Source organism: Zeus faber (genome assembly GCF_960531495.2).
Source record: "Zeus faber genome assembly, chromosome: 20".
NCBI classification, from domain to species: Eukaryota; Metazoa; Chordata; class Actinopteri; order Zeiformes; family Zeidae; genus Zeus; species Zeus faber.
The window spans coordinates 14895490-14909856 of record NC_137207.1 but is presented as its reverse complement, the minus strand read 5'-3'; the positions used below and the strand labels follow the sequence as shown (position 1 = coordinate 14909856).

General features: G+C 45.4%; 1 protein-coding gene across 1 annotated transcript in view; it reads right to left on the bottom strand.

The window, feature by feature from the left end:
* The window catches only part of atrnl1b (attractin-like 1b), a gene marked incomplete at both ends in the record, with an annotated part of 106616 nt that overhangs the window by 85311 nt on the left and 6938 nt on the right, over positions 1-14367 (bottom strand). The window contains 11 exons of the mRNA XM_080021221.1: positions 301-433; positions 1323-1441; positions 2008-2222; positions 3130-3214; positions 3853-4007; positions 5287-5470; positions 5615-5876; positions 6183-6270; positions 9430-9604; positions 12615-12823; positions 13811-13939. Coding sequence (XP_079877347.1) covers positions 301-433; positions 1323-1441; positions 2008-2222; positions 3130-3214; positions 3853-4007; positions 5287-5470; positions 5615-5876; positions 6183-6270; positions 9430-9604; positions 12615-12823; positions 13811-13939 — 1754 coding nt within the window. The remainder of the gene's footprint in view (positions 1-300; positions 434-1322; positions 1442-2007; positions 2223-3129; positions 3215-3852; positions 4008-5286; positions 5471-5614; positions 5877-6182; positions 6271-9429; positions 9605-12614; positions 12824-13810; positions 13940-14367) is intronic.

Here is a 14367-nt window from a genome sequence, read left to right as displayed (position 1 = left end):
ACTCGAGTCTCGAGTCGTCGGATTCATTCGGGCGTAGCGCACGGCGAGCGAGGGAGGACTTGCCGAACGATGAACGGGAGTCGGAAGAGACTGTTTGGCTCAGAGCCGTGAATGGTACGCGCTCAAAATGATTTCTTCCGGTGGAACGCGAAGGGGAAAACGCACTGAACGGGAACGACGCCAAAGATGCCAAGACGCCGTCCCACTTCCCACTTTCATTTAGTCCTCAGTCATTATTTTCAGAGTGACTCCCGAGTCGTTTGGAAGGCCTCTGCTCGGCGGATCGTTTGCGGGGCTCACCGGGCAGGGCGTGGCACTCCGACTGGTTCTGGTCCCACTGGCAGTTGAGGTTGAGCGAGCAGCTCTTGCAGTTCGCCAGTTTGCTGCACACCTGCTCATTATGCACCGGACACTTGGTGAAGTTCCTCACGTTCTGCGGGGGAGGGAGGGAGGGAGAGAGAGAGCGAGAGAGAGGGAGAGGGAGAGGGAGAGAGAGGGAGAGGGAGAGAGAGCGCGAGCGAGGGAGAGTCGTTCAGATCAAAGCCACAACCAACTGACGCAAATTCAACTCCCACTTCATGCTCCGCAATATTTGCCCCAGTTCCAATTTTGTTAAAGCGCCACGTTTAATATGTAGAGAGAATTATTACTCGAGCCTAATACAAGGTTGGGCGCTGACTGTAGCAACCTGTTTTATACACTTATTACTGGAACCTAAAAAACAAAAGTTATTTTTTTGAGGGGGAAATGAAAAACCGATGTTTCAGTGATATGCGTTACATGCGTCGTCACAGGAAGTGAAGGCACACATCACTCTCTTTCGTCGTCGTTCGTAATTAAAAGAAAATGTTATATGACATTTATTCCTCATGGAGTGACCCCAAAACTAACTCACGAGTAAATTTTGTGAAAGTTAAAAAGATTGAATCAGGACTCTGCTCCGGCCCGTACTTGAAAATTTCAACCGCAGAATTGTTATCCGCAGTGAAAAATGGCTACGGGAGGCAACGGGAGGATGCGGCGTTCATCCAAAAAGGAGGAATACAGAGTCCGAATAACAAGTCATGAATTTAGAATACCAATCCTACGGCGATATTTTTTTAAGTTATCTGTTTCAACGGCATTTGATAAAGCTCACGATAGCCCCAGCTCCCCTTTATTATATCTCCTGGTCTTGGAGAACTGTTTATCTGTGTGTGTGTATGTGTGTGTGTGTGTGTGTGTGTGTGTGTGTGTGTGTGTGTGTGTGTGTGTGTGTGTGTGTGTGTGTGTGTGAAGTGACGAGCACAGCGGTGCTCCAGCGCCCTCTGGTGGCCACTCACGGCGCTGCAGTTGCTGGAGGCCGAGATGCACTTCTTGTTGTCGCACCACTGGCAGCCGTTGGTGTTGGCGGTGCAGCTGGCGCAGTCGGAGAAGCGATAGCAGCGCTCGTCCACCGTGGCTGGAAAAAGAGGGTGGGAAGAGAGTTTTGTCAGTGTTGGGTGAAGGACTTGAAATTGAAAGGCTGTGGTTGTCTTTTTAAGTCTATGGACCGATCGGGGGAGGCGGGGTCGGCTTCCATCTAAGTAGAAGCTGAGATATTGTTAGAACAAGAGGAAATATCAAATAAACCAACTGAGCGCGTTCGGGTGTTATTTTTACATGCAAAATTTCAGTGGAATTCAAGTGAAATCTGTCAATTTCACAGTCCCTACACACCTTCACGAGCGAATAATTAAAACAGTCAAAATGAACAATTGCATAGGAAAAGCAATAGATCACCCAAACACATGTATGAGTTATCTTGATTGGGTGGTTTTTGATTGCTCAAACCCTTCCCCTCAACCTAGGACATGCATCGAGAGAGATGGGAGGGAGGGGTTGGGGCTGGCGCCACCCGCCCCACGGACCTCCCCTCTATCTCAGTCTCCATCAGTGTCCATCTCAGTCTCCATGTCGGCATCCCACGGTCTATCTATCTTAGCCTCCATCAGTCTCCGTCTCTCTGTCTCCCTCCCTCCCTCTCACCGGCCTTGGCGGGACAGAAGCCGGAGGGGCCGAGGCTGCCGTTGGCCATGCTGGGCTCCCAGGGGAGGCAGTGGCTGCGGCTCCAGACGCAGCGGACGCCGCGCCCGGCCTTCAGGCAGCCCTCCTGGGTGGGGAAGGCCCGGCAGCTGGGGGGTCTGTAGACCAGCACGTCGTTCAGCAGCACGCCCGAGAAACCCCCAAACACGTACATGGACCTGCGGGAGAAACAGCGGACGTTTCGAGGGGCAACAGTTTTGAGTTTGGACTTATTTGGGGGTTTTCTGCCGGGACCCGCCATCAGCCCAAACATAACGCTGAACCTTTTGCGTGACGTTGTTATTGCGTGACCGCAATAATAGCTCCTTTTACCTCGTGGAGTGGAAAATCTGGCAGTGTAAGATAGGATGAGATTTTTTGGGGGGGGCGGGGGGTTTGGGTACTGGGTGATGGAGCACTTTAAATTATTTAAACATTTTTGTTCCACAGTGCTTTACGGAGGGCGGCGAGGAAAGTAAAAAGACATTTAAAATGAAAGAAAGAAGGCAAATGAAAACGGGACATGAATAAAATACGATTTATATATAAAAAAACGGAAACATGTACACAGGGCCTACAGATGATGAATATCTATGAAAAATCATAAAACTATTAGAGTGGATGAATAAATTCCATGCTCACGAGAGGAAAATGGTGTTTTAATTGGGGCTGTCCAACAAATAAAATGATTAATCGTGATTAATCGCATGATAGTGGTACTGATCTGCGTTTTTAAATTCACCCGAATTTTGACCCTCAAATAATGCTTTTCTATTTAAAAAGCAGTGCACTGAGTTGCAGATATACTATGGTTTGACTATTGAGAAGAGAAACCCCAAATAATCGTTATCAAAGTGTATTTCACGTCATTTTCACTTCGGTGGTGTTGCAGCAGATTTCTCCATCATTTCAACACGGAAAGTGAAAGTGAAAAAAATTGAAGCCGTTCAAAATGTTGCGCGTTTGCACTCTGACAGCTCTGGTTTTAATATCTAAAATCCCAGATGTCATCATCAAGAAAGTCTAATGAGCGGACCACGGGGAAACGGTGTTCGTCGCAGTGCATCGTGGGAAGGCCGGACGCACCCGTTGCTGACCACGGCTGAGTGGCCGAAGCGGTTGACGTCGCGGTGCAGGTCGGGTTTGGGAAGCCGCTTCCACTCGTCACAGGCTGGAGAGAAACACAGGACGGGTTTAGTCGTGTGTATTGGGAGTATAAGATATTATGTTCAAAGGTTCAAGTCTGTCAAAATCTGAATTTATCCATTTAATCCAGCCAATATTTTGGGTCGATATACAGCATCACAGTCCCAATTTTAGAGGAATGAAGGATGAATAAATAAAGGAACGATTAAATAAAGGAATAAATTAAGAAATAATAAGAAAATAAAGGAATAAATAAAAGGGTAAAACAGGGAATTATTAAGGAATAATAAATAAAGGAATAAAGGGATAAAAAGGGAATAGATAAATTAAGGAATAGAAAAAGGAATAAATAAATAAACAAATAAATAAACAAACATACAAATAAAGGAATAAATAAATGGTATACTATTTGAAAACCCAATGTGTCCCAGGACAAGATTTTTAAAAAAGGAAGAAAGGACTCAGAGATGGTGTTTAAATTGAGGTTTGTTTGTTTGTTTGCTTGTGAAAAGTTAAAAAGGAACTAAAAACGTCTTGCTAGGCTTATTTCATCGATAGGTGTATCTGATTTCTGTGCTTGTGTACACGCCGAATACTAAAGAACGATATATCATGAAAGGAAAACACGAGAGTCGAGCGTTTTCGCCTCAGAACAGGCTGTACCGATGTCATATGCCAGGAAGTCAGCAGAGAAGCACTTGGCTCCGTTGCTAAGCGACGTGTCGTTGTGCGTGTTGCCGCCGAAGACCAGCAGCGTTCCACTGAGGACCACGGCCGAGTGGAGGTACCGCGGAAAGCCGCTCTCTTTTAGGATGAACCTAGAACACACACACACACACACACACACACACACACACACACACACACACACACACACACACACACACACACACACACACACACACACACACACACACACACACACACACACACACACACACACACACACACTTTTAAGACTGATACACATTAAATTCACAATAAAAATTAAAAATAAAATAAAAAAAGTAATAAGAAATGAACCGTTCAACAAGTAAAATAAAATAAGTAATAAAGTAATAATAATAATAATAATAATAATAATAATAATAATAATAATAATAATAATAATAATAATAATAATAATAATAATAATAATAGGCTCGAGATATACAGTGTAGTTATTTTTGGCAATTTGTGTATATAAAAAAAAATATATATTTTTCCTGTTAAGCTGTTTTTATGCTAATTGTCTGTGGAAAAACACCAATCCTCACCACGACAAATTCAATTTATAGATGTAAAATAACCTGATTATAGTTAAGTGATTAAAGTAAAGTGATGAAAGTAAAGTGATTAAACTGAAGTGATTATAGTAAAGTGATTACAGTAAAGTGATTATAGTAAAGTGATAATAGTAAAGTGATTATAGTAAAGTGATGATATTAAACTGATTATAGTAAAGTGATAATAGTAAAGTCATTATAGTAAAGTGATTACAGTAAACTGATTACAGTAAAGTCAGGATAGTAAAGTCATGATTGTAAAGTGATTATATTAAAGTGATTATAGTAAACTGATTATAGTAAAGTGATAATAGTAAAGTGATAATAGTGATTATAGTAAACTGGTTATAGTAAAGTGACAATAGTAAAGTGATTATAGTACAGTGATTATAGTGAAGTGATAATAGTAAACTGATTATAGTACAGTGATTATAGTAAACTGATCATAGTACAGTGATGCAGTTTCCTGAACTTCACAGACTCTTCCGGTTGTTCTAATCAACGCCTCCACCTGCTTGGTCATAATATCCACACTCCTGCTAATCCTAAAATGAATCTGAAGTAACACTCATGAATGTTTCTCAATTAGTTCTTGACTGTAAATATCTTATGAACGCACCATCCCCAAAATAGCAACAAACTATGGATATCAAGGTATTCGTTCAAAAATATAAAAGTGATTTTGGATTTTGTCAATATCGCCCAGTCCCCAACTAGTACAGTCGAAAATGACAAGATATTTGGAATTAAATAAATAAATAAAAATTGTTGAAAACCGTCCCACAACACTAACTAAAACTCTCTTGGAATTAAATGGAATCCAATCCCTCACCAGGTGCGCGTGGCGACCTGGTAGCGGTACATGTCGTCCACCAGGCCGTACTTGTTGGCCGGCAGCGCCTTGTAGCCGCCGTGGACGAAGACGCTGCCGCTCGCCCGGTCGTAGGTGCTGCTGTGACCGTAGCCGCCCTGCGCCACCGCCCCCTTGGTCTCAGGGACCGTCCACGTGTTGGACCCTGCGGCAAAACATAACACAACATCATACATACCACATGGTTGACCAATGAACCAAAGCAGAAAAATAATATATGGGAAAAAAAAAGATTATATTGACGGTGGCTGGGCCCGCCACCCTGAAATATCCATTCGTGTCAGCTTACCAATGCTGTACTCCTGCACGTTGCTGATGTAGCTGTAGACGGGGGAGTAGCCGAAGATCACCACCATGACGGCGTCCCCGCTGTCCAGGAGCACGCAGTGGGCGGAGTGGCCCTCCACGGCGTAGATCTGGGCCTGGGCCTGCGGGGCCACGGCGGGGCTCTTGCGGTGCCACGTGCGGCTGGGCACGTTGAACACCCACAGCTCGTCCGTCACGTTGCCCGAGCTGGCCTCCAGCTTCCCGCCAAACATGTAGATGTTGTCCTGCGGAGAGTTATTGCATTTATCATGATGTAGTTAAATGTTGATGAATGTCGTCTTGGGGGCTGCATTAAAGCAAAGTCATTTGTACTTTTCTGATTTTCATAGACTGTCCTCGCGGTTCTAATCAATCAATCCAAATCTGTTGTTTCTCACACCTTTGCTTGAGCCCATTTGCCGTTCTGGATCCCAAAAAGGCAAAGTGAAAGACATATTGAGGTTGGAGAAAATCGGCTCCGTTCCCTTTCGGAACAGCAGTGGCTCTGTGCACTGAAAGGAGGCGGAGGCTGTAAACATGGATGTGTTTACCTGGTGGGCCGCCAGGGAGTGGCCGTATCTTGGCAGAGGGCCACTATTGATGGGAACCGTATTCCAGATACCGCTCTCCAGGTTGTAGCTGGGGAGAAAAGAGAACAGAACAGCTTATTCCAACCTGCACTGCAACGGACACAGAATACAAAACCACACTATAGCTCTGTGTTTTTCAACCACAGTGCCCGGAAAGGGGTTTCAAATTAAGAATGGAAATGAGCTCGGGTATTGCAAGATCAGAATCGGTTCCAAAACGACAAGCAGCCCCCGCAGAACAAGTTTCCCTCTGAGAGTGGGGACTATTCGCCGTGATGAGAGGTTTGACTCCCTTTGAGAGTCGGTTCTTGACGAGTCATTCAGGGAAAAGAGTTTGCTTTTCAGACTAGTTCATTTGGTTCAGTTGGCGCCTTGAACTTGAATTTAATCCTCCGTAAATACCTTCAGTTTGCGAGTCGAAGATCGACTACTTTCACGAAGACACCCAACTACAGAGTCCGATTTGTTCGCTGCGAACCAATCGTTTGCAAGTAATGCATCACTGACAATTAGTAGGCCATAATAAGAAGCACAGTTCCACATGTTCCTGATGTTTTTAGTGGTAATCAGGATAGCGGTGTGCCACAGGATTATTTCATTGTAAAAAGTGTGCTCTGGAAGTAGAAAGGCTGGAAAACACCGCTGTAGCATATTAACAAATTAATTTCATACCCAATTTTTACTTCCTACCTCTGACCCTATGATCAGCAGATTAAATCTCTGCACGCAATCTTGATTTTCAATGCATATGCATGACTTATCGACCTTGAGACCTGAAAAAGAAGGAGTTTTTCTTCCTAAAGAAATGGCGCAGGGGTATCCTCCCCCAGAAAAATAGAATTTGAATTTCAGATCAATTAATTCCCAACACAAAATAAGCCAGCAGCAAATGCGTTTCATGGATTTGTATATTACGTCAAATAGTTGTCACAAGAAGTAAGGTTCAGCTAAACTTCTTTTGGGTAAATGCTAGAGTTTTTCCCACTTTGCATGATGACACATGACACTGGGCGTTGACCAGCGTCCTAAACCACTTAAAAGTTAGTGCTACTGCTGCTCCCCCGGCTGCTAAATCCAACTACGTAGGAACAGGAGGTGGAGAGTTGTCGTCCCCCCCCTAACTGACGTCACTGGATGGACGCCCAGCGACGTTTATGTGAAACCCTTCGAAAATGTGGACATTTGGATGATTCCTAGGGAATTGAGCAGAGAGGAGCCAACTAGCGTTTCTAGGGTGGAGATTACAACGGTGCGGCCAACGAAGGGGTCCGCTGGCCGTGATACAGCCCACGAGATTGGCCGCACACGTGGCAGACGTGGGGTCTTGGCTTGAATGGAGAGTTGCGATTGGGCCGGCATTTCATGACAGTAAAGGGGATTGATTGGCCGCCCCATTCCAACTGCGCCCCTGTCCCATCGCTGGTGACTTCCAGGGACTTTTGGGAGGCATTCAGCTTTCGAGTGATGTCGGGTTTTCTCCAGGGTCAGGTCAACTCCAGCCAAACGACTCGTTCATATTTACATGCTTTATGTTCATGGAATTGAAAGAAAGATTCAAGCGATTGATAATATAACACAATGGTTCTCAACGTGGGGTCCGGGGACCCTCCAGGGGTCCTTCAAGAGGTTCCAGAGGGTCAGCAAAACCATTGACACGGTTATACTAAGGTTCTGATCACAGTTCCACTGTTATCTCTTACTATATATTGACACTAAATCATATCTAAAAATAAGAATCCTAAATCTCGATTGAATCAAATGGGATCCATGCCCCAATGCGTATCAAATTGAGGGTCAGAATCACTGATCTAACAATCTTCCAGAAGACCTCAGGTTTGCCCCAATGCTTATTACTTTTAAATCCAGGCCCGGATAAATGTTTTTTCATTTCTTTTTTCTTCTTTGCTTCTCTTTAATGCCTTTGGTGCCTTCTGTAAAGCCCTTTGAATTGCCCTTGTGTATGAAATATGCGGTGCAAATAAAGTTGCCTGGCCACATGCGATTATCAATAATATTCCTCTATGAGTTTGTTAGCGGTCCCAAAGTGAAGTGGCGGAGGAGGGAAAACAAATTATGAGGTAATTACATCAAAGCATCCAAAGGAAATTTTTGTTGAGTACACATTCGGGCAGGAAGCCGCACTCGGCTCCCCAACGCTGCCAAGAGCGATTACATCACGGAAAGCGTGGATAGCCTGGGCTGAGACACGACTCGAGATTATATTATATTACATTACAATATTCTTTTAGAAGTTCTGCCCTGACTATACGCCTCAAGAACGGCATAAAAAGACAGCATGTGTTAAATTTAGCCATGTGACCACACCACCCACACAGCCTACGCAGCAAAGAGTTATAAGCACTTTCGATCTCCCACTCCTGATATGGTGACAAAGAAAGAAGAGCTTCCGTATGAGCACTTTGCATCAGGCCTCGGCTTAGACTTAGTCACTGCCGGGAACTTATTAGAGCGAGCGACATATAAATGGCAAAAGTCTGGTGACATTTCAGTCACGTTCGAGACCTTTAAGAAGTTATTTTGTTCACCTTGCCTCTCTGCGCAACCGGCCTAATTCGTGGGAAACTGGAAATGGGGCAAAAGGCAGGTTTAAGAGGCGAGCGACGTAGAAAGCGCTCCCCGCGGGGAATTGTGATATTTTCAACAAGCTGGACAGAAATAGCATCCGAGGATGATTTGGTCTTTAAAAACTCACGCACGCCCGCACGCCCGCACGCACACACAAAAACACCCAAACTATTTTGGGAAAATGTTGGTTTTAAAGACTGTTTAAATGCCATTTTTCCAAATGTATCAAAATTCTAGATGGTTTTAACACTTATAATTATATAAGTATATAAATTATATATACATTTTCTCGGGAAAAACATTCTCAATGTCCATTTTCCGAATTAAAGCACATACGCAATTTTGTTTGTTTTCTGAATCAAACTATTTACACTAAAAACAAATTTTGTTCTCTCCGAATTTGTAATACTGACACATATCTACATTTTACATCGTAGACAAAACACAAAACAGTCAAACGCAACCTTTATCATTTAAAATGATCTATTATTTCCTAAGTACCTCCTCCAATGTGATATGATGCAGAGCTCAAATACCAAGAACTGTGCAAATATGTAATAATATAATAATACCAAAATATATCAGCATTGTGGTTAAATCAATTGAACTCTACTTCACTTACTTGAGAATCATCTGGAAGGAGCTGTAGTTGAAGGTGTAGCCCCCCACCACCCACATGACCTTCTCCTGCACCACGGCTTTGTGAGAGGCCCGGGCCAGCGACGTCCCGAAGGGCTTGACGCTGGGCAGCACCCAGAAGGACTCGCTGGACGGCACGGTTAGAGAGCAATCCGGACCTACGGCCAAACACGGACACACAACATGATGAACTGAACGTGATCAATAATCAGAATGGGTTTATGAAGCATGACTGCTTAATTCAAGGAATCAAGTGTTGCACGAGTTCTATTTGAGGTCAAAAAACACAACACATACAACCGCGGAACGAAATGGAGATGAATAGGCTCCCGTCCGGGGGGGGGGGCGCTCAGCCGCTGCGGATCGGGCGAATCAACGGAGGGAGTCCGCGGATTCGTCCGATCCAGGACCAGGAAGCAATTCAGGGTTTGTGGTCCCCGCAGTGAATGAGGGCGTGTGCTTGGCGGGACATGGTGCCGACCGGGCAAGACGAGCGCTCCAGCTAACGCGCCGGACGTCACGGCGGGGGCGCATCTCAGCGCCGATGCGGCGAAATATTTCCCCTGTTTCCCTGCGAGCCTTTGAGTTTTGCTTTTGGCCCACGAGCCGCCTTTTATTTCAAAACTGTGAATAAATACAAGTCAACCGGCGCTGTTTTGACTCCGCCTGCGCCCTCTCTCTCATTCCCCGGCCCTGGGCTAGAACAGACGTCCACAAACCCCGCTTTGCAGCTACCCCGGAAACATTTCCACCTCCTGTACTGGAAGGACACACTGCAATGACCCCTTAAAAGCTGGGAAATACAAGTCAGCGTCTCAGATATCACTTCGCAGCTGCGAGCTGTGGAGTGGGAGGAAGCAGACACCATGTATGATTGCTGAAAAAACTTAAAGTGCATATCCGTTACATCCTCCATGTTGGGTGATCACACTGCAAGTCTCAGAATTCCATTGAAAACTGTTTCGTTTTTTTCGGTGACTTGAGCTGGTCAGGATATCACCCAATGGTTGTGTTCATTCTTGTGAATGTTCATCCATATCGACAGTTTACCGACCACAAGTTTTGATTACTTCATCAAATTCTTCTTCTACTTTAGGCTGCTCCCGTTAGGGGCCGCCACTGCGGAACATCTGCCTCCAACACCTTCTGTTCTGCGCATCTTCCTCCCTTACACCAACCGCCTGCATGTCCTCCCTCACCACATCCATACACCTTCTCTTTGGCCTTCCTCTTTTCCTCTGGCCTGGCAGCTCCATCCTCAGCCTCCTTCTCCCAATCTAACTCTCATCTCTCCGACACACGTGTCCAAACCCTCTCAATCTGGCCTCTCTCACTTTTCCACCAAACTGTCCAACCTGAGCTGTCCCTCTAAAGTACTCATTCTTAATCCTGTCCATTTTCTGTACTCATTCTTAATCCTGTCCATCCTGGTCACTCCCGATGAAAATCTCAACATCCTCAACTCTGCCACCTCCAGTTCAGCCGCCTGCCTTTTTGTCAGAGCCACCGCCTCTAAACCGTACAACATGGCTGGACTCACTACCGAGCTGTAGACCTTCCCCTTCACTCTTGCTGGGACCCTTCTGTCACAGATCACTCCGGACACTCTTCTCCACCCACTCCACCCTGCCTGTACTCTCTTCTTCACCTCTCTCCCGCACTCTCCGCTGCTTTGGATGGTCGACCCCAAGTACTTGAACTCATCCGCCTTCTCCACCTCCACTCCTTGCATTCTCAGCTTTTCTCTCTGCCTCCCATTCAGGCACATGTATTTTGTCTGACTCCTGCTGACTCTCCAATGCATGCCTCCACTCCATTTGATTACTTTATCAAATTCACTGAGAAAAGTGGACCCCAGAACCAACAATTGAAACAGCATATAGAGCACATGCATAACATGCAAATTCATTGAATGTCTACTTCTTATCAAGTGCCAGGTAACAAATATAGGACAAATATGAAAGGCCTTTTTAAAGAAAATAATCTCACGGATTACCACTTTAATTAAAGCTGCATTCTACTTCGACAAGGTCATTATTTACCATTACTATTACCCATTAATGACCCTACGTATCACTCCATATATCAGACCTAGTGAGAACTTTTCCGCAGCCTCCATATTACGACCACACTGGAACGCTCCGAATTAGCAAGTTTCAGGGAGGCCAACACTTAACATACCCATTTATTTTGACCCGCAGCCCTTTTAATTAAAGACAGGCTAAGCAGTAGCTTCTCTATTCACCGTTGCAAATTGCCACGCTGCTGTCAAAACAGAACAACGCTCGGATCAAAACAAGACGAGCGCTCGAGTGAGGGGGCGTCGCAGCGCAGGTGGGATGAGCAAAGTCTGGGCAAAAAGTGTGATTTTCCCGCAATAGTAACCATCTGAAGACACATAAGAGTGGGTCTTGTAAAAGGGAGCCTTCAAGATGTCAATCCGATTTGTGAATTGTGTGAATGCGGAGCAGGGGGTGCTTAGAGAAAATAAAAACCTTTGTTTACAACTCCGTCCAACCACACACCACATGAAAAGGGACGTTTGTGACCCTGCAGCTTAAACGCCCCCCCCCCCGATCCACCCCCCTGACGAGCTCTGCCTCAGCCAGTCACACGTCTCAGCTTCAATTCAACGTGACAGACACGAGATGTGAGCAGCATTCATCACAGAGGTATCCAAATGCCCTTTTGACTAAGTACTGTAGGCTCAGGCCTGTTTATTTTTTAATGAGTAAACGTGATGAAATCGATATTATGACTACTTCCACCGGAGGTAGTAGTCTCATTGATTTTACTTCATTATGGTCCTCGTTGGATATTGCAAGGATATAGCTGTGGCCTCCTCCTCCTCCTCCTCCGCTGCCCACACATCCAGCCAAAAAGGTCACGAAAGCACAATTGTGATGACAAGCGTACCGGGAGCGGAGGCGGAAGAAGTACTCAGGCTCCTCAGATACTCTGACCCCAGATGAAGGTAAAGGTTAACGTGGAATGGCTTCCAGTGTCCTGGCGTAACAGAGCCGTAAGTGCTACTGTACTGCGGTTTTCCCTTTTTTTTTTTACGAATTTGGCACATTTCCGCAGAGTCCAGACGAAATTGCTGAAATGAGCCGAGCGTGAAAACGACCCCAGGGGCCCCGGCGCGGGGTTGGGCTCCCGGGACGGTACCTTGCCAGCTGTCGTTGCAGACGCACAGCTTCTCCCCGGTGAGGTCGCAGTAGCCGTGGTCGGGGCTGCCGCAGTTGTTCCTGCAGTAGGGGATGTCGCAGGCCTCGCCCTTCCAGTACTTGTCGCACTCGCAGTACACGCGGCTGGCGATGGAGTTCCCCGTGGTGCACTTCCCGTGGCCCGAGCAGTTGTTGGGGCACGAGTTGATCCTGGACGAGATGGAAGTTTTTTTGTTTTTTTTTGTTCATCAAAAATCATGTTAATCGGGGCTGTTAAGCGATTGAAAAAAAAAAAAATGCATCGCGGTTAATCGGATCATATTTGCGTGATTAATCGGGATTAATCGGATGATTTTTGCGTGATTAATCGCGATGAATTGATTATATTTTTGTGATTAATCACATGTCGATTACGCACATTTTAGTATTTTTAGAGCTTATAGAGCTTATTGTGCGTAATCACCTGGTGTGATGACATTTTGCTGCATATACTGTATGTATGACCCTATGTATATGTATGTGACAAATAATCTCTTGAACTTGATATTTGTACCTCACAATTTGAAATTGTATTCGAATAACAATAATAATAATGACGATTTTTTTATTTTATTTAAAAAATGTTTTTATTTAATACGTAGTGCATTGAGTTATAGTAAGATTTTTATTCGATTATTGAGAACGGAAACACAAAATAACATCAAGCAGTAGTCAATGCCATTTTCATTTTTTCTTTCTTTTTTCTTTTTTTTTTAAACCGTCTTCTCGGAAGGAGAGTTGCAGCTGTTTTCTCCGTCACCAAAATAAAGAAAGTGAAAGTGAAAGCGGGAGTGGGATTTGAACAGTTCAAAAGGGTCAAATCAGGAAATATGTGTCTTTGACAGCCCTCATGTTGATACATGTTGATTTTTATCGGGGCTTCTTTCTGAGGTTCAATAGCTGCTTGTCCTAGTGACTGCGGCGGTGGAATTCATTTCCTGCTGCTGTCCAAGACACTAGAGCACGACGGTAGAGAAGCCCAGTATTTGGCAGCAGAAAAAGCCGTCTCGAAGAGGGAAGACCTCTTCGATTCTCCACTGACCCCACCAACCCGCCGATAATCAAAAGGTTGTCTTTCCGTCGGGGGCTTCCGGCCTCCGGCCGGGGCTTCCGGGCCGGGGCTTCCGGCCTCCAACACTCCACCGCCGTCATACTTACGAGTAAAAGATTTCAAATCCCGTCAGGTTGTAGGCGGCGTCGCTGAAAAAGTATAAAAGCGCGTAACCCGACGTCGTCTCCACCTCGGGAACGGTCTCGTTTCCTCTGACTTCTGGCACGATCAGACCACTGCAGGGGGAGGAGGAGGAGGAGGAGGAGGAGGAGGAGGAAGAGGATCAATAACATCTACGCCGGCATCAATAGAGGAGCGCAATGAGCTGAAAATCAAGAGGGAGACCGTTTCCGTGGAAAAAGGGGATCGGGCGTGCTGGAGATGAGGCTGAGACACAATGAGTCAAGTTAGAAAGAGAGTTACAATTAGATATAAATAGAAAAAGGAATGTTTACAACGGGCATTTAAGTACTTTTTGGACCGCTTCAAAACAGCCAGTTTTACTACAAAGCCTGAAACCCTCCAAAGCCGACGTTGCGGTGGTTCTTCATCCGGGCGATCCTAAATCATCCTGACAGCTTAAATCGTGGGGGGGGGTTGGAACTTTTTTTTGGGGGGGGGGGGGGGGGGGGGGGTCCGTGACTCATTTTTGAGGTCACTAAAC